The sequence below is a fragment of the Schistocerca americana genome, chromosome 8, assembly GCF_021461395.2.
Source record: "Schistocerca americana isolate TAMUIC-IGC-003095 chromosome 8, iqSchAmer2.1, whole genome shotgun sequence".
Taxonomy (NCBI): domain Eukaryota; kingdom Metazoa; phylum Arthropoda; class Insecta; order Orthoptera; family Acrididae; genus Schistocerca; species Schistocerca americana.
This window is the reverse complement of record NC_060126.1, coordinates 156,612,398-156,639,717: the sequence shown is the minus strand read 5'-3', so window position 1 is coordinate 156,639,717 and position 27,320 is coordinate 156,612,398. Positions and strand designations below refer to the sequence as shown.

Sequence of the window (27,320 nt, the reverse complement as noted above, 5' to 3'; positions counted from 1 at the left end):
TCACTGCAGAAGATCTCGTACTGCTGGCTTTTGGTTCAGGCAGAAACCTAATACCACACCAAACGACGACGGCAACCGATCCAAAACGTGATCCCCCTGCACGACAATGCAACGAAGGAATAATTTGAAAGACACAGGTGCGATTACAACGCAGCGATAGAGGAGTTCAAGTGGCCGTGCATATGCCCCTCTTCGTTCTTCGGGAACAGCAACTGAAAGTTGCCAATTCGATGGTAAAAATATATGGCGATGTCGGGAGACTATGTAGAAAAGTGATGGCGGTGTATTTTTTTGATTGATTCAATATAATTTACAATGAAAGTTCCAGTTCACATTCGATCTCCCATGTTATTGTTCTGCTGAAGTATGTCATGTGGAATTGTCTGAGGTGGCAACAGTACATAGAGCTCTTAAAGAAAGTGCAATAACAGCTGTTATTTATATTTCTCTCAATATGTAGAAATTGAGATTGTAACTAATTTGTTAAAATCATTACAACCGGAATGAGTCCACAATACTGAGATGCCTAATACGGAAAGTAGTAAAAGCAATTTGGAAAGATAAATTTATCAATGCCACTGTTGCCAGTAGTAGCCCAAACATATATTAACAGTACCCTGGTATTAATACACGCTCTTATGTACACTATGTGATCAAAAGTATCCGGACAACCCCCCCCCCCCCCCAAAAAAAAGTATGTTTTTCATATTAGGTGCATTGTGCTGCCACCTACTGCCAGGTACGCCATATGAGCGACCTCAGTACTCATTAAAAATCCCTTGGTCCACTGTTTGCGATGAGATAGCGAAGTGGAAACGTGAAGGGACACGTACAGCACAAAAGCGTACAGGCCGACCTCGTCTATTGACTGACAGACCGCCGACAGTTGAAGAGGGTCGTAATGTGTAATAGGTAGACAACTAACCAGACCATCACACAGGAAATCCAAACTGAGTCAGCATCCACTGCAAGTACTATGACAGTTAGGCAGGAGTTGATTTCATGGTCAAGCGGCTGCTCATAAGCCACACATCACGCCGATAAATGCCAAACGACGCCTCGGAGTGAGGAGCGTAAACATTGGACGATTGATCAGTGGAGAAACGTTATGTGAAGTGACGAATCACGGTACACAATGTGGTGGTCCGGTGGCAGAGTGTGGGTATGGCGAATGCCCGATGAATGCCATCTGCCAGTGTGTGTAGTGCCAACAGTAAGATTCGGAGGCGGTGGTGTTATGGTGTGGTCATGTTTTTCATGGAGGGGGCTTGCACCCCTTGTTGTTTTGCATGGCACTATCACAGCACAGGCCTACATTGATGTTTTAAGCACCTTCTTGTTTCCCACTGTTGTATAGCAACTTGGGGATGGCGATTGCATCTTTCAACACGATCGAGCACCAGTTCATAATGCACGGCCTGTGGCAGAGTGGTTACGCGACAATAACGTCACTGTAATGGACTGGCCCGCACAGAGTCCTGAACTGAATCTTACAGAACACCTTTGGGATGTCTTGGAACACCGGCATCGTTCCAGGCCTCACCGACCCACATCGATACCTCTCCTCAATGCAGCACTCCGTGAAGAATGGGGTGCCATTTCCCAAGAAACCTTCCAGTACCTGATTGAACGTATGCTTGCAAGAGTGGAAGTTGTCATCAAGGCTGAGGGTGGACCAACACAAAATTGAATTCCAGCATTACCTCGGAGGGCGCCTCGAACTTATAACTCATTTTCAGCCTCTTGTCCGGATACGTTTCTCACATAGTGTACTTACTAATGACTGAAGATAATACAGGATAGGAAATGGGAATATATGTCTCGAGATGATGGAGAGTTTCACGATGTATTTCTTATAAGGAATGTCCCATGTGATTCTCGGGAAAGTATACACGCTTCGATGTTCTGCTTCTGTGGTACGAAGGAAGTCTGAGGGGAACAAGTTGCTGTTCGACAGCGAGCGCCATACAGAGGACATCATTAATATTCGGGCACTCCCGTATTTCTAGTATCAACAGTTTATCTTCCTCATATGCGATTAACAAACAAATAAAATTTCAATAGGCCTAGACGAAAATGCACTCTTTCAGTAAATGTGGACTATGGCATACCATTTCTTACTTATCATACGAAGACAATGATTTCATAATAATAGTCGCAGCTTAACATTATTTCTATAATATTGTCACTATACCATTTTTCTTCAATACAGGTACAATATTTGAACTGAGTAATTCGTGGGATATCCCTTCCGTTTCGTACACCATTTCAAATAATTTTACATCTTACCAACAACGTTTGCAGTCAACTCTGACCCAATTAGTTCCCATTTTTTCTTTATCTCCTTTTCCAGACGTTCTTGCGAGATTATTGTACTTCTCTTGTCCCTTCTATCGTGTTCGTGCCATAAATTATCCGCAGGGTTTACATCTCGCAACTGAGGTGACATCTGGATAACTCTCGGACATTAATGAAGAAGTCATTTTTTACAATACATGATATGAGCTTCGTCTAGTTATCTTGGGAAGATATATTTTTGTGCAAATTTTGCTTCAACATTTTGAGACATCCCTCGTTGTTTAACGGGCTGTCAACGATCTTTCCCACTCCACATGATGATGTATAGCCCCATACGAAAAAATTCCAGTATGTTACAGAAGTTTACCCAGTAGCTTCTTGTTGAGGTTTTGTCATATCATAGTTCTTCCATATGTTGAAAAAAACATCAAATCATCATATTTTATGCCTTCAGAAAATATAACACCTTTCCCCCACACTTACCTTTGTTAACATACTACATGGCTAACTGGAGCCTTGTGCCTCGGTGCACGTATTGTTCAGATACAGATTTTTCCTTGCATCTCTTCCGTTATAGCTCTCTCGTCAGATACCCCTCCGGTAATTAGATTCACTTATTTGCCTGCCACATTCTTGCAGCAACTGGATTGCAAATTTATGTGCACTTAATCGAGGATAAAGCTTAATCTCCCTGATAATTAATCGCCTTCTTTGTTCGTTTAGCTTCTTCAGTTGTACTAATGGAGTTACAGTCCAGTTATCCTTCTCAAACTGTCCTCTAACATCAAATGGTTCAAATGGCTCTGAGCACTATGGGACTTAACTTCTGAGGCCATCAGCCCCCTAGGACTTAGAACTACTTAAACCTAATTAAACTAGGGACATCATACACATCCATGCCCGAGGCAGGACTCGAACCTGCGACCGCAGTGGTCGCGTGATTTCAAACTGTAGCGCCCAGAACCGCTCGGCCACTCTGGCCGGCTCTTCTAATATCGCCAAACGTAACCAAACGTAATCCTTAGTACAATGTAAAATGTAGCAATATATCTGAGACCCTTCGCAATTTAAAAAATGGCATGTTCTCAATGTTCGCGCGTAATGTAAGTTCCCCTGAGCCCCACTGCGTTATCGTATACACACTGGCACGAGGCTAGAATTACAAGTGGGCGGACAGAGATAAACAGGCTGCATCATAGCACACACAACGTGCGCTTGTACAGGGGAATTCAGGTCTTGCTCACACGATACCGAATAATATAGAGTGATTACTTTATTATCCATGCAAATTTTTTATTTTCAGAATTATGTTTATTAATATTTTACGGTCACTCAGGGATAGTTTGTTATTTAAGAGCTATTATTTTGATGATAAACTAGTTGGTTTCTACCACAGAAATGACCAGTAACGGACTGTATGCTATTCATGGTTTGGAGGCTGACTATTGACTTGTTGTATGTACGATAGGGACAAAACTTTTTCATTGTGCCACCAAAAGTATGTACTGCCTTGCATCGATTTCGTTTATAGTAGCCTAATGTAATTACTGGGAAACATACGTCAAGCACCACAAAAAAGTTGAAGAGAACCTGTTGATATTTGAACGGTAAATCATGAGAAAGAGAACACTTGGACACGAGAAAAGAACTCCTACGATCTGATGGAACAGCCGAACATCGTAAAGAAAATGAAAGAGGGGAGAATAGGCCTGGCAGGGCACATCAGCAGGAAGGCAGACACTTGCAAGGGCAAAGCTGTGATTAGTGGAAAACCTTATGGAACTCGTCCGATTGGAAGACCAAAGAAGCTATGGGAGGATGAGCTGCAGAAGGAGGAAGGAGGCGCATGATCATCAGGGTCCGTGATTGTTCGGTCGAATTCGCTGCTTCGCTGACTGAAGTTGCAACCGTCTGCCGCTAGAGGCCATTTGACCATCTTCTTCTGTGCAGAAGCACAAACAGTGACCGAATTCTTACGGGAATCGGCAGTAAAGCCTCGAGTAATGAGTATAATGGGCACGTGCACTACGAATATAGTGCGGGACAATAAGTTGCGAATGTGGGTCTCACGGGAGGCGTTCCAGAGATAAGTCCCTGCAGTCGCACTATCCTCTGTGTCCTCGGTGGCCCAGATAGATAGAGCGTCTGCCAAGTAAGCAGGAGATCCCGGGTTCGAGTCCCGGTGGAGGCACAGATTTTCAACTGTCCCCGTTGACTTATATCAATGCCTGTATACAGCCAGGGGTATTCATTTCATTGTAATACACCACTTGTAACGTAATTACGCCTGTGCGTGAGAAGCTGTGTGTTGTAATAAGTTACGAATTCGAAGAGATCGTTCACACTTGGAGTACCCTCTCCTATAGCATGAGAACGCATCTACAACAAGCCGACGCATTGGATTCTGGTTGCGCCCGACGAAAAAAAATTTGTTTACACAGTTTGCATCCCTAAAGGATACAGAGTATGCCCAAAGAAGGATTTTTTAATTGTGAAAGTATTTTAGATGCTACAGAGTGCTGAATGGAACTATGCACCGACCAAATGTAGGCAGCTACAGGCGCTCGATGAAACAGTTCAGGAAAAGATTCGACTAGGATACGAATTTCTGTCAATGAAGATGTTCTTAAAAGATGCATCGGTGCCAATACGCAAAATGACAACGAAGGCGTGCATTTTGAAAGTGGTACCGAAACACCTTAATTGTAGGACAAGAACTGTCGAAATAGAAACATTGGTTTATTTGGGTAGCAGATATATCCAGCGAAACTTTCTATTCCGAAGACCATGAACCTATCAGGAGTCGTCATAGGGACGAACTGCAAAAGCTTCGCGGAGTTACCTGACAGTAAACGCGTCCCCGCTGCGGAGCAAGGAATGTCTCCGTTTGTTAAAAGAGCACAGAGTGAAAAATTCAGCACCAAAATCAGAACCAGAGCGTGTTTGAGGCGCAGGAAGGATGCCTTTATCGTCCTGGGACCGCGGATCAAATGTACGTTTTGTAACAAGATTTTTTGTTGCTCCAAACTTTAAAAGCGTTTTTATCGAAACTCCATTTTTCAGCGCGTGAAGCGCTCTAGAGCCTCGGCAGATTACCGAATCATTTGATTGTTTTAAAATAAAAGACAATGAAAAGTCGGGAGCCTTAGCGAGAGATTTTTTTTTATATTTTTGAAGGGTTTGAGCTTAGAAAAACATGCCAAGAAATTGACATGTTTTTCAAATAGTTAACATTTTTTGTTTCGAGGTATTTTTCATAACCTTATCGTGATGCTCCCCACCAAAATTCTTTCTAATTAACGACTTTTCTATTTTTATGAGTTTCAGAATTAGCCACGAGTCTCCACAACGCTTCACGCAAATCGTGGCTCGTGGCGAGGCCCATACTTCGACAATCACAGCAGCTACCATTTTTAATCTGTAGTGAGGTAACAACATTTTTTCATACACGAATATTTGTATAAGAAAGTCGAAAATAAAAACAATACTGGCACGAAAAAAAAATTTTGGACACTAATTTTTCGTGCTGCTAGCGGATAACTTTGTATTCACCAGCTGGAAGCATCGAACGTCTGTAACATAAACGTAGAAAATCCAGCGAGGTAAATACTATGGCGCAGGGTGGTGCCGTTTTGAACAACTATTGGGCACGACTGATCGGTTTTGTGTTGTGTCGGGTGTTTCAGCTGATGGAATTTGTATCGAGAGTCTACCCATTAAAGGAGAATGAGAAGTGGGTGAAGCTGGAGTGGGAGAAGGGAAAAGAAAGGCGCCAGAGAGAGTCGGGAGAGAAGAACAGAAGAGAAGCAGAGGCACATTAAGGAACTCACGTTTCGCAGAAATGGTTCTACAGAAACGGATCCGACAGACACTTTTTCACTCACCTCGTGTTGCTTACAGTCCAAAGGCCGCCGGTATGTCTGCGCAGAACCTGCAAACCTGTGACGAGTGAGAACAGGGAAGTAGTGTGTCTGAGTAAGAATTAATCCACAATCCAATACAAATCCACTGAGTTATGTTTTGTAAACAAAGTCGGAAAGATATGGGTGTTGATTCTTTCCGCGCGCTATACGAGATTGGAATAATAGACAATTGTGAAGGTGGTTCGATGAACCCTCTGCCAGGCACTTACGTGTGAGCATTTTAGCGGAAAATTCTAAGGTGAAGTAAACGAAAATATGTAAGAATTTTTCAGTTACGAACGTTCTTTTATACAAACGCTATTGACCGTAATAATTAAACTACTTCCAAATGCAAACAACTCCAAAGACCAATCAACGTCGCTGTTGCAGCAATATGGTAGCGCCTATTTAGACGGTATTGTTACTAGTATGAGATATAGGAGCAAATATGTTGGCCATAAAGGTTATTTTAAGTTTTCATTTTAAAGTTCATTGTGTGGGAAAATATTTCATTTCAGTTAAATACAAGCAAAATTTGCTTGGTTGTTACATTCCTTTCGATATCTTGTATCTGTCGAATAAACATATTTGCCTATGGTTGGACATATGATTTTCTAAATTGAAGCCAGCTGGTGTGGCCGAGCGGTTCTAGGCGCTACAGTCTGGAACAGCGCGACCGCTACGGTCGCAGGTTCGAATCCTGCCTCGGGCATGGATGTGTGTGGTGTCCTTAGGTTAGTTAGGTTTAAGTAGTTCTAAGTTCTAGGGGACTGATGACCTCAGAAGTTAAGTCCCATAGTGCTCAGAGCCATTTGAACCATTTTTGTTTTCTAAAATTGAAATACTAGTTTCTGTATAGACATGACTCTCACTGTTGTTATTTTTTAAGATATTTTCTCACAGCAGAGTTAATAAATCGTGTTGGATAGCTTATTTATTGCAGTTCTTCTCTCTTTTATATCTCACCAACTCACTGAATCAAAAATTTTATATGATAATAAAAATACGATGCCACATAATGTGCATTTAGTTCGTAAGTTGCTCAGACGTACTATTTCTGTGCTTTAGCTATCACAAAATTCCTTTTGGTAATGTCCGCACTACAGGATCAGCCTAGTGGTATACAGGTTTTTAGACAATTTGCAAACTGAGTTAATATATGCATGCACAGACTAACAGAAACCAAAACATGATCTAACGGAACTGTAATTTATCTGCAGACGTTGTGTTCATTGTACATCAGAGGATTTAAAGAAAGAGGAAACGTGTTTTCAAAAACAATACAGTGTCTGGCAAGATGCAATGTATGGAAGTAACTATTCAAAGTATTGAAACGACATTTCTTCGCGTAACTATAATTCAGGAGACGCTTTTCTAATGGTAAATGTTTGTGTTGGAATCGATAAAAGCTCAAGTCATTAAGATGAAATAGCTTCAGGAACGATAAGTGAAGTCGACCGCTTCATGACCACGTGGCGTCGTAGTTGTAAATCAATGGCGCTCACACTTTTATTTCTACCATTCTACCAGTGAAGAACAGACGACCTAATGCAGTGCGTGAAGCGGACGATGGTCTGCCAAGCCGCGATTGGTTCTCGGGTTTTATTCGTTATATTATTTTTTTTAACCATGTGTCATAATTATAACAGACGCGCTATACTGAATGTACGTGCATTGATACATGTTTCTACAGAATCATTTGTATTTCCTTATGTGAAGAAGCCTTACAATTTTACTCATATAGTAAAAGAGAACGCGAGGATTACAACCTTCCATTATCTTCGACACCTACAAAGTCTTGAATGACCTTTCATCTCCTATGCCAATTAGTCTTGATTTTAGCTACTCCAAAATTCTATTAATCCCTACAGAACTTTGAACGCCATGTACTTGGTTTCCTTCCTGCGTTGTCGTAGTCCCCTCCACTCGAATCCCATCTCAGTCTATGAATAAACCTCACACTCTTTTCACACAGAAATCTTCGAAATTTGTAGTAATGCCTTATCGGACCAAACTGCTGAGGTCATCGATCCCTAAGCTTACACACTACTTAATCTAACTTAAAACTAACTTACGCTAAGGTCGACACTCACACACCCGTGCCCGAGGGAGGACTCGAACCTCCGACAGGGGGAACCATGTGGACCATGACGAGACGCGTCAGCCCGCGCGGCTACCCCATGCGGCGAAATCTTCGAATTTACGACACTTACCGCAGTCGAGTCACTTATCTGTCAAGAGTTTCATCCCTGATTTCCAACTCTCGAACTCAGTCGCACTTGTACCAGCATACCCCTAAACGTTATATGTAGTAGCGTCACCTTATCAGTTAGAGGGCGTGCACAACAGATAAGCAAGGTGGGCTGCCGGCCTCCCTTCCAAAGCTCATATCAAAACATCGCCAATGAACGTAAATTCCAACAGATTTTCCGCGTAACACGGAACTGCTTCGTGAAAGGCCATGTGACAGAAATCCACCAATTGGAACTAAAGTGACTCAGTGCAGCACTCCGCAGAATCGGTGTTATTATAAGCACGGCAGCAGAGTCAGGCCGGCAGTGTGTACCTACAGCTAGGACAGCTCCGGCTCATACCTACGCTGGCTCTAGCCCAGTATAAGCTCGCCGTAGTCTTTTGTAGAAATTTGTGTCTTGTTTGGCGTAACGCCACTTTGGAATTGTGTAGCGTAGTATTTTGGTTGTTATTATTTCTTATCATTGTCTTATGACTTTATCTGGCTTTTGCCACCACAATAACTATTGTGTTTCTTGTTGTTCTTGAATTTGGAAATTAGTGCACGCCAAGAAGGCGTTTTAGTTGAATAAAATGTATTCAAATTTGATCTTTCCTGCCGACCGCAGGACAATACATTATCCCTACCCCGCTGGCCGGGGTGGCCGAGCGGTTCTAGGCACTTCAGTTTGGAACGGCGCGACCGCTACGGTCGCAGGTTCGTATCCTGCCTCGGACATGGATGTGTGTGATGTCCTTAGGTAGTTGGGTTTAAGTAGTCCTAAGTTCTAGGGGACTGATGACCTCAGATGTAATGTCCCATAGTGCTCAGAGCCATTTGAACCATTCCTATGCCAATGAGACATCACCTTCTGCATATGATTATGGCACCTGCGCAGTGATGTACCCAGTTTTCGATTCCTTGCCTTCTCACATGAGGCCTCATCTCCTCTTTATTCCCTCAACAGCTTGATTTGGGATCTTCAGTCCCATCATTTCCAGCTGATGTCATTTCCAAAACTTTGCCACAAAACATCATCTATCGCTCATTTCTTCAACAAATCCCACTTTCCACCCATCCCTACTTTCTGTTAGTCGCAAATAGCGCACCACAGCATTACTATTTCCAAATGTCACTGAAATACATCAGCTTTTGCGTATGCAATTATTAAGAAATTAAATATTTTATCGGTAAAGATAAACTCAAAAAGTTGTCATTGTTTTGAATTACTAGTAATATGTAGTTCTACACTATTTCAAAGTTTTTCAATATCTCTAGTGTATTTCACATCTACCTGTAACCGTTACTGCAACCATGTCACTCCTACCCATGTGGAACGATGGGTACGAAATGATAATAAAGGAAAAATGGTGTCCTTTTTCAGAAGATTATCTTTAAGCTATAAGCTATAAGCCACAGACCAGCAAGGAACAAGAACTGGGTAGTGATGGGAAGATAAGATGTACGTGTTAGCGGTAATTAATTAAGGTGATGAGAGGAATTGTAATTGAAGAAGGCAATTTAAACTGGAGAATTAATATCAGTATTCTGTGATGTGGAACTGGCATTCGGGCATCGTAAGTTCAACCCTAGTGTAAAGAAACGCAAGCTCTGCTATTGGTGGTAGGCCACTCTGCACATCAACAGCGTATTATGAGGCCACTGGAAATATTTAAATGTTGGATATCTTGTATATTCTAACGAGTACGAAGGGCATCCAGGCGCCATAGGATTGAACGTCTTCATTGTTTTGCTTAATCACAACGCCAAATGTTTGAACAGTGTGTGAAGTATCTTTGTGCAACATATGCACAAGAAACCCTTTAAAGCGGCGAGAAAACGACAGTTGGTTAGTGTTTTCAGAAAAGTTTAGAACAAACAATCACTTTCCATGCGGTAGATTACATAAATATAATATCTGAATTTATCTAAGTTTCTGCGTTGAGTTTATTATATACGCACTAACGAATACAACTTGAGTAAACTGTCCACTCTTTTCAGGATGAGAATACGAAAATCGGATGTTTTTAGGTACTGTGACGATTTTGTGAAAATTGATGAGTGCTTCATGCATTTTTATTCAGCAATGGAGCGCTTGGAAAAAGTATTTCAAATGGTAAATGACGATTGTGACTGGCTTACTTTTAACAGCAGTAGTTTAAAAAATTAATGAAAGTACGAAAATAGCAATCGTGAAAAAGAGACAGTGTTTAAATAAAAAGAATGCGGGCTTTCCCGGCGAATCTCGACGATAAATTCTTCTCGGGTTGACAGCCGAGTCAATGTTTAGTTCTCCAGCAACGTTTCAGCAAGTTTCTTACTTGCCGTCTTCAGGCGAAGTGTCGGGTTCACGTCTCGTCCGGATCGTTATAGCCGCTGGACCACGGGCTTCTCTGCATCCTCGGGGCCGGTCGGGCCAGTCAGATGTGAGCGGAATCGGCGCGTGGTTTAGAGATGCGTTATGTTATGCAACGCTGTGTCAACTTGGGTCTAAGAACACCGGGTGTCTACAGTAGCCGGCCGGGGTGGCCGAGCGGTTCTAGGCGCTACAGTCTGGAACCGCGCAACCGCTACGGTCGCAGGTTCCAATCCTGCCTCGGGCATGAGTGTGCGTGATGTCCTTAGGTTAGTTAGGTTTAAGTAGTTCTAAGATCTAGGGAGCTGATGACCTCAGAAGTTAAGTTCCATAGTGCTCAGAGCCATTTGAACCATTTGTCTACAGTATTTCCTGTGAATGTGGGAAACAATATATTCGACAGACGCAGAGTTGCATAACACAACGCATCTCTGAACATGAGAGAAGCGTCCGCCTCGGACAAACAGAAAAATCCGCGGTAGCGGAGCACAGCCTCAGTGAAGAACACACGTTTCAATTTGAAGAAACCAAGAGACTGTGTAGAGCGAAATGTTTCTGGGACTCCCGTGGCTTACCCCTCCCCCCACCCCCACCCCCAACCCCTACGCGCCGCCGCGCCGATTCCACTCGCACCTGATTGGCCCTACCGGCCCCGAGGATGCAGAGAAGCCCGTGGTCCAGCGGCTATAAAGATCCGGACGAGACGTGAACCCGACTCTTCGCCTGAAGACGGCAAGTAAGAAACTTGCTGAAACGTTGCGGGAGAGCAACACATTGACTCAGCAGTCAACCCAAGAAGATTTTATCATTGTTTAAATAAATCAGACACGAGAAATTTATACATTTTCCTTTCTGGTCTCGTAGAGATTACTAAAATTACGACCGGAAATTTGCTTTTAATTTTGCACCAATGATTTTGTCGAAGGTGGTCATTTGATTTTATAATCGAAACAATTGGAGATTATCATGGAAACATGAGTGGGAAAGTATTTAAAGTGACACGCAGTCATATAACGTCCTAGCGGAGCCTTGCAGAGTTATAAGTATGGATAATTCTAGAATATTGACTATGGATGACGAACTGCAGGTGTAGTTTTAATTGCAAATTAATTTGGGTATCAGTGAACCAGTCAGTGAAGCAGATGTCTGTAACGAAATGAACATACTTAAATCTACAGCTCAAAATATTAGATGTAATCCCTCCCTCGTAAATACCCTAGTTGAACTAGTCCAAAGTAAACTAAAGGAACCATCACTTCCTGCTAAAAAGGAATGCTAAAATCTACGACTGTTCCATTCCTCGGCAAAGTGACATACAAAATAGCAAACATTTTCAGAGCACATAATACAAAAATATCTTTCCACAAAGACTATGCACTACAAAACTAAATTGTTCACAATAATAAATATAATGTAGTAGCAAATGTCCAGCATATACTAAGGCATATGCTGCTGTTCCTGCTTGTACGTAGGCAAAACAAGGCGGAATTTTGCAACCCGCTGCAATGAACACACGGATGAACTATCACTCAAAAACTTAGAAAGTCCTGCTTTACGTCAGACATTGCTCATCGCAAACACTTTGTTAGTGATATCAGTGACATCCTATCTGTGCTACACGTTGTTCAAAACCGGTTCTAGATGGAGCTCCTCGAATAGTTAGAGATTTACGTTCATAACCTAAAATCTTCTTAAAAATTCTTAACGAAGAAAGCTTTTTCTTCCAGGGATATTAAGACGTTCTGGCACCTACACAACAAAACAGACAATAATAATGTAAGTAGCTTTTGATGTTGCTAAGCAACCGTCATACACTGTTTTGTAAAGGAACACATCGCCATTTGAATGCTTTATTGTTTATTTAAGTCCAACCCAGGTTTCGGTCTTTTATGCCATTTTCAAGTATTTGATTTTATATCTTTAACATATATTGCAGGACACTTAGCGTCTTGTCAACCTCAAATTGGCCATGAATTAAGACAAATATTGGCTGCCCACAAAATGCTATATGTAAAATCAGTATCTTGCAACAGATCAGTAAATAATCGTGGCAGCACGTCGTATTTAGTGAAAAACGGGTTTAGGCTGGTAAATAAAAGATGAACATACGTCCTTAAAACGTAATGATAGCGAAATCCAAATGATTTCACGATCATTACGTTTTAAGGACGTGTTCATCTTTTATTTTAATTAAATATGACGTGCTCCCACGATCATTTACTGATGTTGCAAAATTGTGTTTTACATTTGGCCTTTCGTGAGCAGTTAATATTTTTCGTAATTTAGCACCAACTTTGAGCTTAGCAATATGTTAAATGTCCTGTAACATACGTTAAAGACATAAAATAAAGTACTTGAAAATTGCATAAAAGGTCGAAACCTAGTTTGTACTTATGTAAACAATAAAACAGTTGATCGGTGGTGTGTTCCTTTAAAGAAATAATAACATATATTCATCCTCCTCAATATATTAATAGGCTCTTAGTCACATAGTAACTGTGGCACTGACTGCTTAATCATAACAGTTTCGCGTTTTATTATTTATATTATAATGGCCACATGAAAAAAAGCTCTGTCAGATTTGATATTAACTCATTCACTCCTTGATTAAAAAGTAAATATTTCATTCAATTTGTTTATCTTTTGTGTAACTCTTAAACCTATATTACATTTATATTGCCAACGTAAGAAAACACCTGCAGCCAGCGAGGTTCACTTACTTACATTATCGATGCTTGTAAATATTTATTCTATAACACAATGCAAAGATCATCTTGTTGCAAAGTGTGGTATCTATCATATCCATGTTCCTTGCATTTACGTTGCGTGTTTACTCACTATGAATAAGTATAAAATCAAGTCTAGCTAAATACTGAGCATGTTTGTGTATACCTAAAAATATATATTATCAGACTGAAATTGCTACGAGGCAGTACCCAAAACCTAACACCCTTGTCATATCATAAACTATTCGTCACCCGTGATTAGATTGTTGCTTTTTCAGCAACATCACGACCACAATGTCTAGCCGCACATGGTTACGTAATGTTGCTGTAACACCTCCATCTGACGATCAGCCTTCAGAGGCTCGGAAACTAGTTAACGGTACAGAAAATAAATACTATCAAACATCCAAAAAAGCAGCTTGTTGCATATTTTTAGCCAAATTAGTCGCCAGTATGGATAATGCATATTATCATAACGACAACGTTGAATTCAGTCAATCTTAGAGAAAGCTAGACATTGCCGGCTTGTAAAGAAGAGAACGAAACTCGATGTCGCTGTAATCAAACTCTAAGTAGGTTTATGCTAAAGGCCAAGCCATTATTGATGAAGTAATAAAGGATGGTGGCATAATGTCCTTAGATTATTGGCGTGGCGTGCCATTGCAGCCTGAAACATGTAGAGCTTATTTGGACGCAGATTAAAGTATTTATCGATAAGACAATAACACATTCAAGACACTTGACGTACTGAAATTAAAATACTGCCCTGTGTCGGGCGACTTTGTGTTAATGCTGGTGGGATGAAACATAGCACATCCTGAAAGAAGAAGAAGAAATATGACACTTGTCATGGCATCATAGATGCTGTTGTTCCTCGGTGCCTCGTTAATACAGTATGTTGTAGCTCTAATTCCGAACCGAATTCTCATACTAAACTGACCTAAGTTGACTAAGTATTACATTCAGTGGCTTCGGTATCTGATTACACGGTGAAATGCTTGTAATGCTATCTTACTTTTACATTTCGTCCAAATAAATTGTCCCATAATTTCAACAGTTATTTTATTTTATTCGCTGTTTTAAAATACAATTTTGCGTTCTTGAAACTGCTTTTATCGAATTCCAAAGCAGACGCCGCCATCTTCTCAAACTCGAGGTATGCGGATGTGATCTTCAGCCCCAGAAAGGATACCCGAGTCCATAATAACCTTAAAAGAAAGAAAGACACCTTGATTCACAAAATAATAGCAATAAGAATGACAGTAATTATTATGGTTGGTTGGTTGGTTTGGGGAAGGAGACCAGACAGCGTGGTCATCGGTCTCATCGGATTAGGGAAGGATTGGGAAGGAAGTCGGCCGTGCCCTTTCAGAGGAACCATCCCGGCATTTGCCTGGAGTGATTTAGGGAAATCACGGAAAACCTAAATCAGGATGGCCGGACGCGGGATTGAACCGTCGTCCTCCCGAATGCGAGTCCAGTGTCTAACCACTGCGCCACCCCGCTCGGTCAGTAATTATTATGGTAATAAGTAGCACCTGAATAAATAAAAAATTTGGAGACAAATAGTTGGGCCTACATTTGAAAGAACGCTAAATACTTGCTGAAATAAGTCGATTTTTGCTGGTATTCATAATTTGTAACCTTTTTTTGCAATTATTATTTATTACTATTATTACTATTATCATTATAAGTAGAGAAAGAGTAATTTTAAAAGTATTTTCAGAATGTGTAGTATAAACATTAAAACAACGATCAATACAGGTTAATTTAAAGAGGTAACAGATGAGTGAAAGAAAGAAGCATCGGGATACTAGCTGTGTAAGAGATGAGATACAATGAGGCTGTCAGAAGATTTCATAGCGCTGAAAGGAAAACCATGGAATCATAACACAATGGTAAAAATGCCGGTATGAGGTTGAAATTGGACAAGACGTATGATGGTAGCGTAACTGATGCGAAGAGCAAGTCGGAAAAGATGCCAACATTGACGATACGATAAGAGAACGAAAAGTACACAACAGTAAATGGACAAGCACAGACTAATGACAAGGACAGAAATGACCGAAAATTGGAAGAGTATCTGGGAGGAGCTAGTTGATGCACAGAAACCATACCACACAACAAATGAAAATGTTCGCAGTTGATTACAGCACACAGATTGGAAGGGAGATAACACAGCAGAGGACAAACAAAAATGGCGAAAAATTAATTTAACTGTGTCGAGAACACAAAATGAAACTGATGAAAACACAAAAAAATGGTTCAAATGGCTCTGAGCACTATGGGACTCAACATCTTAGGTCATAAGTCCCCTAGAACTTAGAACTACTTAAACCTAACTAATCTAAGGACATCACAAACACCCATGCCCGAGGCAGGATTCGAACCTGCGACCGTAGCAGTCCCGCGATGAAAACACACTTCAGGGCCAAACTGAGTAAGTAAAAAACATGGGGAAGCCCTTGCACCAGCATTGAGGAACTCAGATTGATCATATAGCAATCAGTCGGACAATCATGAACACCAGATCATGAACACCAAGGTCGGGAAGAACACAAGAACAGAATAAGATCAATATTTTACGAGAATCAGGTGTTACTGGATTCTAACGGGGATAGAGTGACACAAACAGAGCAACCGGAAATATCAAGAGAAACAGAAAAAAATCCAGACAAATACGATGAAGAAATTGACACGTACAGTGAATGTGAAGACACGATGCTCAAGGTGAGGCATCAGGCGGAACTATGGAGGAAGCAAGGAAAGAAGCACTGTTGATGGGACAAGGACAGTGAGGAAGCGGTAGAGAACTACGGGGAAGCCTGGAGAGAATGGAGCAACAAGGAGAAAAAAATGGAAAATTTTCCAAAGAGTCAGAAAGTAGGCGACTGGGACAATGAGATGGACGAAAAGGCAGACGATGAAGCAAGATTCGGGATGGTAGTGAAGATAGCTTTAGGAAAAACAACAGTAGAAAATTTTTCGCGGTGTTTAAAAAAATCAGATTGAATACGACAGCAGACAACTGTTTATAAGAGGTAAGAAAAGTGGAACTGCGCAACAGTCCGAAGGAGAACTATAGGACACATGCAAAGTACTTTTACGACCCAGTGAACTGCGAACCAAGATAGGCAATCACGACATCCAACCAGGAATAAGGTTGCACAGGCCATTAGAGACGTAAATAATATGAGGCAACTGGAGAAGATGCGATAGCAGTTGATATTATCCAATATGGAGGCGACAAGGAGGTAGAAAACTTGTCCAAAGTTTGCTGCCAGTTTTGGCGGACAAAAAAGTTAGCAGAAAGTAGGAAGAAAGCGACCAAACTGACAATACATTAGAAGGGGACGACAAGAGGGATGCAAACAACTACAGGCGAACATCACCACTAGAGTCAGCTACACCAAGCCGTGAAAAATCTTCTTGCACAGATTCGAAGAACAAAGAGAAATTGCAGTAGTAGACTATCAACAGGGGTTTAGTAAGGGAAGGGCACAGAACACATCTTTGTTCTGAAACAACGGATAAAACATAGAGCCTTAAAGAACAAAACTATGGTATTAACATTCGTGGACTTCACGAAGCCATGCGATTTCACTCTGAAAGAATCCAGGAGAGCAGAGAAGCAGACGGCGCTACACGAGAACTGATAGCGGTAGTTCTGAAAGACACAAAGGCAATGATAAGACTCAGGGTAGCACTAACAGGAGAACTTCAGATCAAGACAAGTGTCAAACTCGGAGGTGGATTGTCACGAAAATGTGACTGGACTAAGTGATCGGGCAGTGCAGAAAGTTCAATGATGAAATCGGAATACCTAAGAAGCATGTTGGGGGAAAAAACCACTGGGGATTGGATAACACCAGAAAGCATCATGCAAAACGCAGACAAACTAAAATACACGAATTTAGATACATAATTTAGATATCTAATAGAAATATACAGGAACAATGTGAGAGTAACAGAATGAATAAAATATGAGTCCTCTGTATGAGCAGAGATATCCCTGTATCCATACATATATTAAAACTGGATGTCAATATATGAGTATGCATGTATGTTTTATATTTATTCCACACATCATCATAAACCACTGCACCGATTTAAACCAAACTTTGCGCACATATCACTTATTGGCTGGAAATCATTGCTATGGGTTTAAGAAACACCTATTAAATGGGTGGGTGGGGAAGCAATGTAGCCTGCGACGCGCGAGTACCCAGACTTTAGTCGTCCAGTACTTGAGAATGAGAGCACGACAGCACTTAGAAACTTGCAACAACTTGACTTATAATTTCAAACCCTTGCGAAACTTTTTCTCACTGACGAGCTTCACAAAATGATGAAAGGAAAAAAATTTATCGATTACTACATTTTCATGCAGTAAAACTGCCGCATGAAGCATGACGCTTAAATTTATTACTTCCTTCCTATTAATTATATTCACGATACATTTGTCAGAAAGTACTCGTATTCACCACTTAATATAAAAGTAAAATTATATCATTGTACTACACATAGTTCAGGAGGTATCAGGTGATATGACGTCATAAATACTGAGATGTGCGAAAAACTGTCACTTTATGCGAGACGTTTAAATTTATTACTTCGCAACAATTTCCGAAGACAGTATCAAAATCTGCCGCTGAATGTACTGCCGCTGAATGTACCTACAAAAATATATTATTGTACGACACGTAGTTCAGGAAATTTGACGTCAAATACAGAGATGCGTGAAAACCTGCCCCATACTGCATGACGTTTTGGTTTATTTCTTCTCTTCTAGTAACTCTATTCACAACACGTTTCGCAGACAGTAGCCACACATATCGCTGTATGTACCTACAAAATTATATCATAGCACAACACATAGTTCAGGAGACATGACGTTATAAACAATGACCTACATGAAATTTAAACTGCAGGGCGAAATTTGATAAAGATACAGGTGAAACATGTGTACAAACCAGCGTGAAAGATGTTAAATATATTTAACGTATATTTGACATGTGTATGCGCGGGCAAAGCCATGGGTAAAAAGATCATCCTAAACCCCTGGAACGATTTCAAACAAATTTCGTACGTATATTGGTAACAAACCGAAAAGAAATACTGTGGGGTAAGAACTACGAACCTCCTATTGGGGTGAGCATGACAATGCGGAGAGAGAAAGAGGAAGAAGGAGATTTACAGACAGTGAGGGGAAAGGAAGTGATGCGCAAGGATAGGAGAGGAGGTGATGGTCGCGCGGAGTGGCCGCGCGGTTTGACGTTCCATGCCGCCGGAGGTTCGAGTCTTCCCTCGGACATGGGTGTCTGTGTGTTGTTTTTAGCATAAGTTAGTTTAAATAGTGTGTAAGTCTAGGGACCGATAGCCTCAGCAGTTTGGTCCCTAGGAATCACACGCATTTGAGGACGAGATGGAATAGATGGGGCAGGGGCATGGACAGAGGGAGAAGATTGACAGAGAGCGGGGGAAGGAGTAGATTGACGGAGAGAGAGGGAAGGAGGACATTGAAAGAGAAATGGGCAGGAATAAGTGGACAGAGTGTTGGGTTGGAGATGATCGAAGGGTGGTGGTGGGGTGGGGGGGGGGGGGGTGCGGGGGGAATGGACAGAGAGGACATGAGGACATGAAGGAGGAGGTGGAGAGGGGAAGGAGGAGATGGACTAATATAAGATTGAAATAAGAATATAACCAGGCAACACTGGGTACTCCACTGGTGTTATATGAAATATGATGTATCTACAAGTACATTCATATACGAGTACATACGACACAAGCCTGGTGGAAGGTTCCCTGTGGAAGGTACCCTGTACCATTACCAGTCATTTCCTACCCGTTTGTTCTGCAATCTGCTTCAAATGCCCGTTCTCTGAATTTTCGCAATGGTGTACCTTAAAAAGAACGTCTCCTTTCTTCCATGGATTCCCATTTCAGTTTCCAAAGCATCTCCATAATATATGCATGTGCATGTGCATGTATGTGCATATGCATGTATGTACATATGTGCAGTATCTCCTCACAAACCAATGGATCGATTTTAACCAAATTTCGTATGGATATTGCTCTACGAGAATCATCATTGTGGTGGATAGAACTTCCTGGTTCCCATAGGAGTGGAGATCTGTGTAAAACACGGTTTTCCAGCCACTGCCATATAAGTTGCCCTGTACGACAGGATGTAGTGTGGGGGTAGTAGCGGCCTGGGTGAGGCATAGTGGAAGAGGGGGAGTATGAGGTGAATGGAGAAAGGGGAGGAGGGGATGCACAGAAAGAGAGGCAGAAGAAAATGATAGAGTGAGGGGAGTTGACATGATGGACATAGTGAGGGGGAGGGAATGGACAATGTGAGAGCAGGAAGATGATATAGACAGAGAGATTGGGGAGTAGAAAATGGACTAAGAGTGATGTTGGAGGGGAATGGACAGTGAGAGGGGGTAGAAGAAGGAGAGAGATAGTATACATAAAGAGAATATGTCCACAGATGCAGACATTAAAAGTTAGGAATGTGGTACTGTCTGTGCCTGAGGGGATAACCCTAGAAGGATATAGTGCAGAACAGCTACATAATCAAGAGAAAAATACTGGAGAAAATTCTGAGCCCTAAAGGAGGTGAGAAAGCGATATTAAGACGTAGGTAAGAACTGTACCGTAGCATGATGAGAATACCAGGGGAAATCAGATGGAAATGGGCAAGCTTTGTGGGGCATGTGATCAGCATGAATATGGATAGAATGACAAGAGCATGTGTAACAATGGGAAGGGCAAGAGGAAAAACAGAAATAAAGTTGTTTATTGAACTCAGGTAGGAATGTGATCTGCTTGTTTTGTTTTGTTTTAAGAATTGGCAAGAATTGGAGATCAAAGTGGAAGGAAAGGAAACTTGGAGAAGTAAGCACATGCTAAATAATACGTCAGAGATTAACCAAAGAGAAGGATACAGGAAAAGGTCACAGGGTCACCAGTGGAACAGAGAAGAGGACACCGATAATCTTTGAAGAACTGTGGTAGAGAAGGAGAAAAAGGATGAAGATGTTCTTGGAGGAGCAGAAGAAAAAACAGTCCATAAAGGGGCTGCCTTTGATCCCACAGAAGCCGTAAAGAAAAGAGAGATAAAGAATGTGGATTAATTACCAGGCCAGCCCCACAGCCCCCAGCCGAAGCCGAAACTCTCTGCTGGGGTCAGTGACTCCCTGCTCACACCTGGAGCTCCAACAGCAGCCGGCAAAGCGGTCGCGCAGGACACGAGCGCAGCCACCAACAGCACCAGCGTCTGCAACATCACAGGAGTCTCTCAGTGAGGAAATACAGGATGTTTTATCGCATGCCAAAGGCTTAGCACAGTCAAAAGCAATAATGGATGTGTAGGAAGGAAACATTACACACTCACTGACAGGTGGGGTGCATTTGAACTTTATAGGGTAAATGTTGTCTCTCTTCCAGAAATGGGTAAGGAATGTCCCTCTTCACCACAATAAATATCATCACTGTACTGTGAATGCATCTGTTTTATAAATGAAGTCTGGCACTGTTCACAGGGAGATCGTTTAGATCGTTTAGAATGTTAGCAAACACGACTAACAGTGGATACGTATAAAAAGAAGTGCAATATGATTTGTCACAGGTTTGTTTGACTTATAGCAAAGAGCCTTGTAGATGACGAAGTGCCTGAAGTGGCACACACTTGAAGATAGACGCCAGCTATGCAGCAAAGGCGTTCTTACTCGTAGAAAGTTCCAATAATTACTTTTGAACGAGGAAGCAAGGAATGTATTACAACCCCCTATGTATAGCTGCCTTGTCAGAGACAAGTAAACAGTAATTGTAGCACGCAAAGAATCGTCAAGCTGTCATACACACATGAAAAAAAGGTTTCATCAGCCCAGTTCCCAGAACAGCTGAAGATAAACGTTGACTATGGATACTGTATCACACACACAGTCCCTTTGACTATTCAGAGATGTCACTAAACCCGCCAAAAGATGTAAACAACCATTCATTAGCAGCGCTATTACACGGAGAGGGTCAGGCAGCCGATCAGTTCCAGTCATTCCACCAGAAAGTACGTACACGGCTCGTGTTGTGTGTAGTTCAACCATGCCTAGACGGTCAATACCGCGGTTCGGTAGCGTTCGCATTGTTACTTTGTGCCAGGAAGGGCTCTCAACAAGGGAAGTGTCCAGGCGTCTCGCAGTGAACCGAAGCGATGTTGTTTGGTTCAAATGGTTCAAATGGCTCTGAGCACTATGGGACTCAACTGCTGTGGTCATCAGTCCCCTAGAACTTAGAACTAATTAAACCTAACTAACCTAAGGACATCACACACATCCATGCCCGAGGCAGGATTCGAACCTGCGACCGTAGCAGCAGCGCGGCTCCGGACTGGAGCGCCTAGAACCACACGACCACCGAGGCCGGCGATGTTGTTTGGACATGGAGGAGATACAGAGAGACAGGAACTGTCGATGACATGCCTCGCTCAGGCTGCCCAAGGGCTACTACTGCAGTGGATGACCGCTACCTACGGATTATGGCTCGGAGGAACTCTGACAGGCCGGCCGAAGTGGCCGTGCGGTTAAAGGCGCTGCAGTCTGGAACCGCAAGACCGCTACGGTCGCAGGTTCGAATCCTGCCTCGGGCATGGATGTTTGTGATGTCCTTAGGTTAGTTAGGTTTAACTAGTTCTAAGTTCTAGGGGACTAATGACCTCAGCAGTTGAGTCCCATAGTGCTCAGAGCCATTTGAACCATTTGAACTCTGACAGCAACGTCACCATGTTGAATAACGCTTTTTGTGCAGCCGGAGGACGTCGTGTCACGACTTAAACTGTGCACAATAGGCTGCATGATGCGCAACTTCACTCCCGACGTCCATGGCGAGGTTCATCGTTGCAACCACGACACCATGCAGCGCGGTACAGATGGGCCCAACAACATGCCGAAAGGACCGCTCAGGATTGGATTCATCTCCTCTTCACCGATCAGTGTCGCATATGCCTTCAACCAGACAATCGTCGGAGACGTGTTTGGAGGCAACCGAGTCAGACTGAACGCCTTACACACACTGTTCAGCGAGTGCAGCAAGGTGGAGGTTCCCTGCTGTTTTGGGGTGGCATTATGTGGGCTGACGTACGCCAGTGGTGGTCATGGAAGGCGCCGTAACGGCTGTATGATACGTGAATGCCGTCCTTCGACCGATAGTGAGACCATATCGGTAGTATATTGGCGAGGCATTCGTCTTCATGGACGACAATTCATGCCCCCATCGTGCGAATGGCTTCCTTCAGGATAAGACATCGCTCTATGAGAGTGGCCAGCCTGTTCTCCATACACGAACCTAACGAACATGCCTGGATTAGATTGAAAAGGGCTGTTTATGGACGACTCACCAACCACTGAGGGGTCTACGCCGAATCGCCGTTGAGGAGTGGGACGATCTGGACCAACAGTGCCTTGATGAACTTGTGGATAGTATACCACGACGAATACAGGCATGTATCAATGTAAGAGGATGTGCTACTGAGTATTAGAGGTACCGGTGTGTACTGCAATCTGGACCACAACCTCTGAAGGTCTCGCTGTATGTTGGTACAACATGCAATGTGTGGTTTTCGTGAGCAATAAAAAGGGCGGAAATGATGTTTGTGTTGATTTCTGTTCCAATTTTCTGTACAAGCGTCGGAACTCTAGGAATGTAGGTGATGCAAAACTTTTTTTGATGTGTTTACTTCCCATGCTACATACAAGGTGTCCATAATTGAAGTTCGAGTTTCAAATCTCTGATCGGAATGACATTAAATCTGAACTGCTTATCATTGACGCAGGGGTAACGTCATGGAATAAAAGAAAATTTAACGAGAATTTAACGAATAGATGGGTCTGTAAGCGTCAAAATATGAGCACCAAGAGAAACGCGGCACACGGCCGTTCCTCAGTTTTTGTCTGAGACGCCCAACATAGATGTCTCCAGAAAGGATTGGGCGCTGCTATTCCAGTTCTTCGACAAGAACGGTGACTGTGCGCCAGTAGGCCTGTAGAAGTTCTGGGCACTCAAGGGTATGAAAAAAGGCATTTCTCCGTTGTCTGCTAAGGGTCTGGTGAAAATGGTTACAAAATTCGAAAACACAGGTTCTTTTGAATTGCAACGTGGCAGAGAGCGGAAAGCAGGTGATCCGACGTCGGTCAAAGAAGTGGCCGCAGCATCACAGGAAGGACAGTGCACGGGAAACTGCCCGAACGTTGGACATTCCTGCAGGCACAGTGCATAAAATGCTACGAAACATACTGCACTGCTATCCATACAAAATCACCCATGGTCAAGGGTTGCTTCCGGCTGGCCTACCAACAAGACATACGTTCGAGCTAGAATTTCTGTCTCGCTTCGAAGTTGTCAATATATGGCCACGGAACATTCTGTGGACAGACGAAGCCAATAACGGCATAAAAAGCAAAATGACATCGGTTTCTAATTGTCGTGGGACTGGTGCAAATTAGGTTCAATACGCTGTCCATAGTTTTCCGCCACAATTTGAAATCGAGAAACAGCATGTTCCCCAGAGATCGGAGTGTCTTGGGGGGGGGGGGGGGGGCGGGGGAGCAAAGTTCAGAATGCGTTGCTCTATCCAGCTATGTTCGTAACCCCACAGCTAGAACTGGGCTACAGCCACTGGTTGTCGAACTTGTGCAGTCACGCACACTGAACATTAGGGATGGTATAATGTGCCACTCAAACCATAGCAGTTGTATTGCGATTCATCTATCATAGCTGACCTCATTTACGTTAATACGCTTACAGCGCCATTATTAGTAAAACTTTTGTTACTTTTTTTGTTCTATGATGTTCCCGGTAATATACTGTTCAAATTTTACGTCATTCTGAGCAGTGGTTCTCTTTGTGCAGCGTTTTGGAACCATGGGCACCCTGTAGATCAATGGATCGGTAAGAGGCCCCATTAAGTGATTCAACGGGGACTACCCTCTGCAAAGCAATTCACAGTGGGTTATAGAGTATTGATGTAGATGAATATAGTTCATTTAGTAGCGTCGTAGAAATGTTTATAATCTCCTGTGGAAAACGCAAAGAAGCACACTGTTCATCACAAAAGGCTCGCCGTATTTTCGAGAGCGTGCGCACCAGATCCAGTTGAAGACCGTACTTCTCTCCACCAACTTATATCTCGAGCAATGACCTTAAGGGGAAAGGAAAGTCGGGAAAATGCGAGGAGGACTCACTCTCTAAGCGTTCCGCATGAACTTAATTATTCATGTAGATAGTCAGCATATAGGTTCTGATGAGTGGGCCTGCAAGTGTCAAAATATATAAAGTATATGGCCTTGTCTTTTGAATGCATTGACATAGAAGCTTAAATTTTTTACGCCTCGTAGGGACTGTAGATTTTGCTATTTGGTATAAATTACAACTTGATATCTGGCTGTTCCGGAAAAAAGCGGGGGTTAACAGACGGACAACGAAGTGATCGTATAAGGCAGTGCTCGTCAAATATTTTTGCCTAAGAGACAATGTTGACACCGCAGGGAGACGCCTAGGGGCCGCATTGGAAGTGGTGTGGAGGGGTGGAGGGAGGGTGCCACAAGTTGAGTAAAGTGGCCACTCAGAAAGAAATTCAGTTTACGCCAAACCATGGTTATTGACTCCCGAAGCTTATCATATATTACAAAGTATCAACACCAAATATTTTTAAATGGGAAAGAAAATAATATATTGGAACCTCACGCATTTTGTGAAGGCTTACCGATTTCCCGTACTGTGCCTAGTGCCACCACAACAGGATCCTACATTTGTTTTTCTGACTTAAGGGTACATTTTCTACACATCTTGATGCCCTAGTATCTGACAAAATACCTAGCGGCTGCAGTAGACCGTTTTCAATCGGGCTTTTATAATAGAGCAAATATTACGGAGTGGGGATGGTCCTACGTAGCTTAATTATTTCAAAATTGTCACAAAGGAATAGAATAGCCTATAAAGAAGTACATAAAAGGCTCAATTTTGTCTGTTCTATTACGCTTTTTTTGTGACAAACTCTTAATGGATTGAATCCACGTTATTTCTGTTTGACATTTATACCATACAAGCTGACTGGTGCTAGTTGCGAGCACTCGTGTGTTGTCAGCACTGAAAGGGGCCGCGCTGCATACCACTCTGCCCCTCCCGTAAACGGGAAATTTTATTTAACTCACTTTCGAAATCACCGACGTCTATTAAAATCACTGCCTATGTAGTTATTTTTGTTTGTTATTATGCAAGAAAAAATTCTTAACGTTAGTTGACATATTTGGATTCAGCTATTAGTTGCTAGAAGCATATTGTTCTCAAATACGGTTGAGAAACGCGTGCCGCACGAACGAACACTGGACTGGAACCACAGTTTGACGACCACTTCTATAAGGCTTCCGTTTTTAACGAATGGGCACGAAACGCTAAAAAAGAGAAATTCGGACATCTACAAACGCGTGCTGGGAGCCAGCCTATCTGCGAACTATTCGTGCATACAGTAGCGCGTAAACCTGGTCTTGAACACTATGTGCTCTCAGCTAGACAACGTATGAAGCGTCAATGTAGAAACTGTAAACTATCGCACAGTACCTTCGCTATTGCAACGCGGACCTGCTGTCCTCGCTGCAAAATTTGGTCTACGCTAGCCCGTAGAATACACAGTTATGTCGACCGTGACCGCACTGTCAGACATAAATCGACTGCACAACAATCTAAATTTCTCTCCGAGAGACAACAGATCCTACGGCAAATTTTTCGCTGCAGAGTGATATAGACGCTGTTACGTAAGAATGTGCACAACGCTTTTTCTACAAAGAGCTGCCGACATCAGACAAGAAACAAAATAAAAGCTAGGAACGTGCCAGAACACCTGAAACTGTGGATCAGTTGTAATGGTGACAGAGCGTGAAATACGTACCATGAGCCCGGCAGCTCCCATGTTGATAGTTCTGAGACAGCGATGGTGCGACAGTGCTTGTTGATCGCAGCGCGCACATTATATAGGGAAGGAGACATCCACTAATTAGCTACCAGAGCCATTGATAACTTCCGTCCTTGGCAGCTTTCATACAGCCGTATCGTTTCCCCAAATATTGGGAAACTCCTCAGCGACGGTGACGAATCTCTTTCTTCAAGGATCCAAAAAGCACACTCACAAAGGCGTCACTAGAGGATGACCATGAAACAGTTGTAAGATACAACATGCGATAGTTAAAATCAATCGACGGGGTGTCCATCAGTACACAGTGCAGCGATATAAAAAAAATCAACGTAGAAAAGAGAAGAGCACAACACACTTGTGTAAAAGCACATAAAGTTCAGGCTCCATCAGACAAAGAATTACAAGAAATGTATTTGCAATTCAGAATAAGATCAGACTCCATCTGCTCAGTATATTTGTGCCAATGAAAATTTGTGCCGGCCCGGGACTCGCAGCCGAGTTTTCCTCTTTACGAGAGCATCCCAGAACGTTTACAGGACTATTTACTATTAAAAACAGTCTTGATCACGATTTATTTATTAAGGTGACCGGTTTCGACCACTACTGCGGTCATCTTCAGACCATTGAGTAGGAACCTCTTTCTGCTGGAGAATCACTCGTAGAATCACTAGTAGTGATTCTCCAGCAGAAAGAGGTTCCTACTCAATGGTCTGAAGATGACCGCAGTAGTGGTCGAATCACTAGTAGTGATTCTCCAGCAGAAAGAGGTTCCTACTCAATGGTCTGAAGATGACCGCAGTAGTGGTCGAAACCGGTCACCTTAATAAATAAATCGTGA

General features: G+C 42.5%; 1 protein-coding gene across 1 annotated transcript; it reads right to left on the bottom strand.

The window, feature by feature from the left end:
* On the bottom strand, nucleotides 1-26,537 carry LOC124545650. Its single transcript, XM_047124595.1, has 4 exons — nucleotides 26,459-26,537; nucleotides 20,659-20,797; nucleotides 14,591-14,723; nucleotides 1-96 (listed from the first exon to the last, which is right to left on the bottom strand). The coding sequence occupies exons 1-4, from the start codon at nucleotides 26,535-26,537 to the stop codon at nucleotides 1-3; spliced, it is 447 nt and encodes a 148-aa protein (XP_046980551.1).
* Nucleotides 26,538-27,320: the final 783 nt, after the last annotated feature.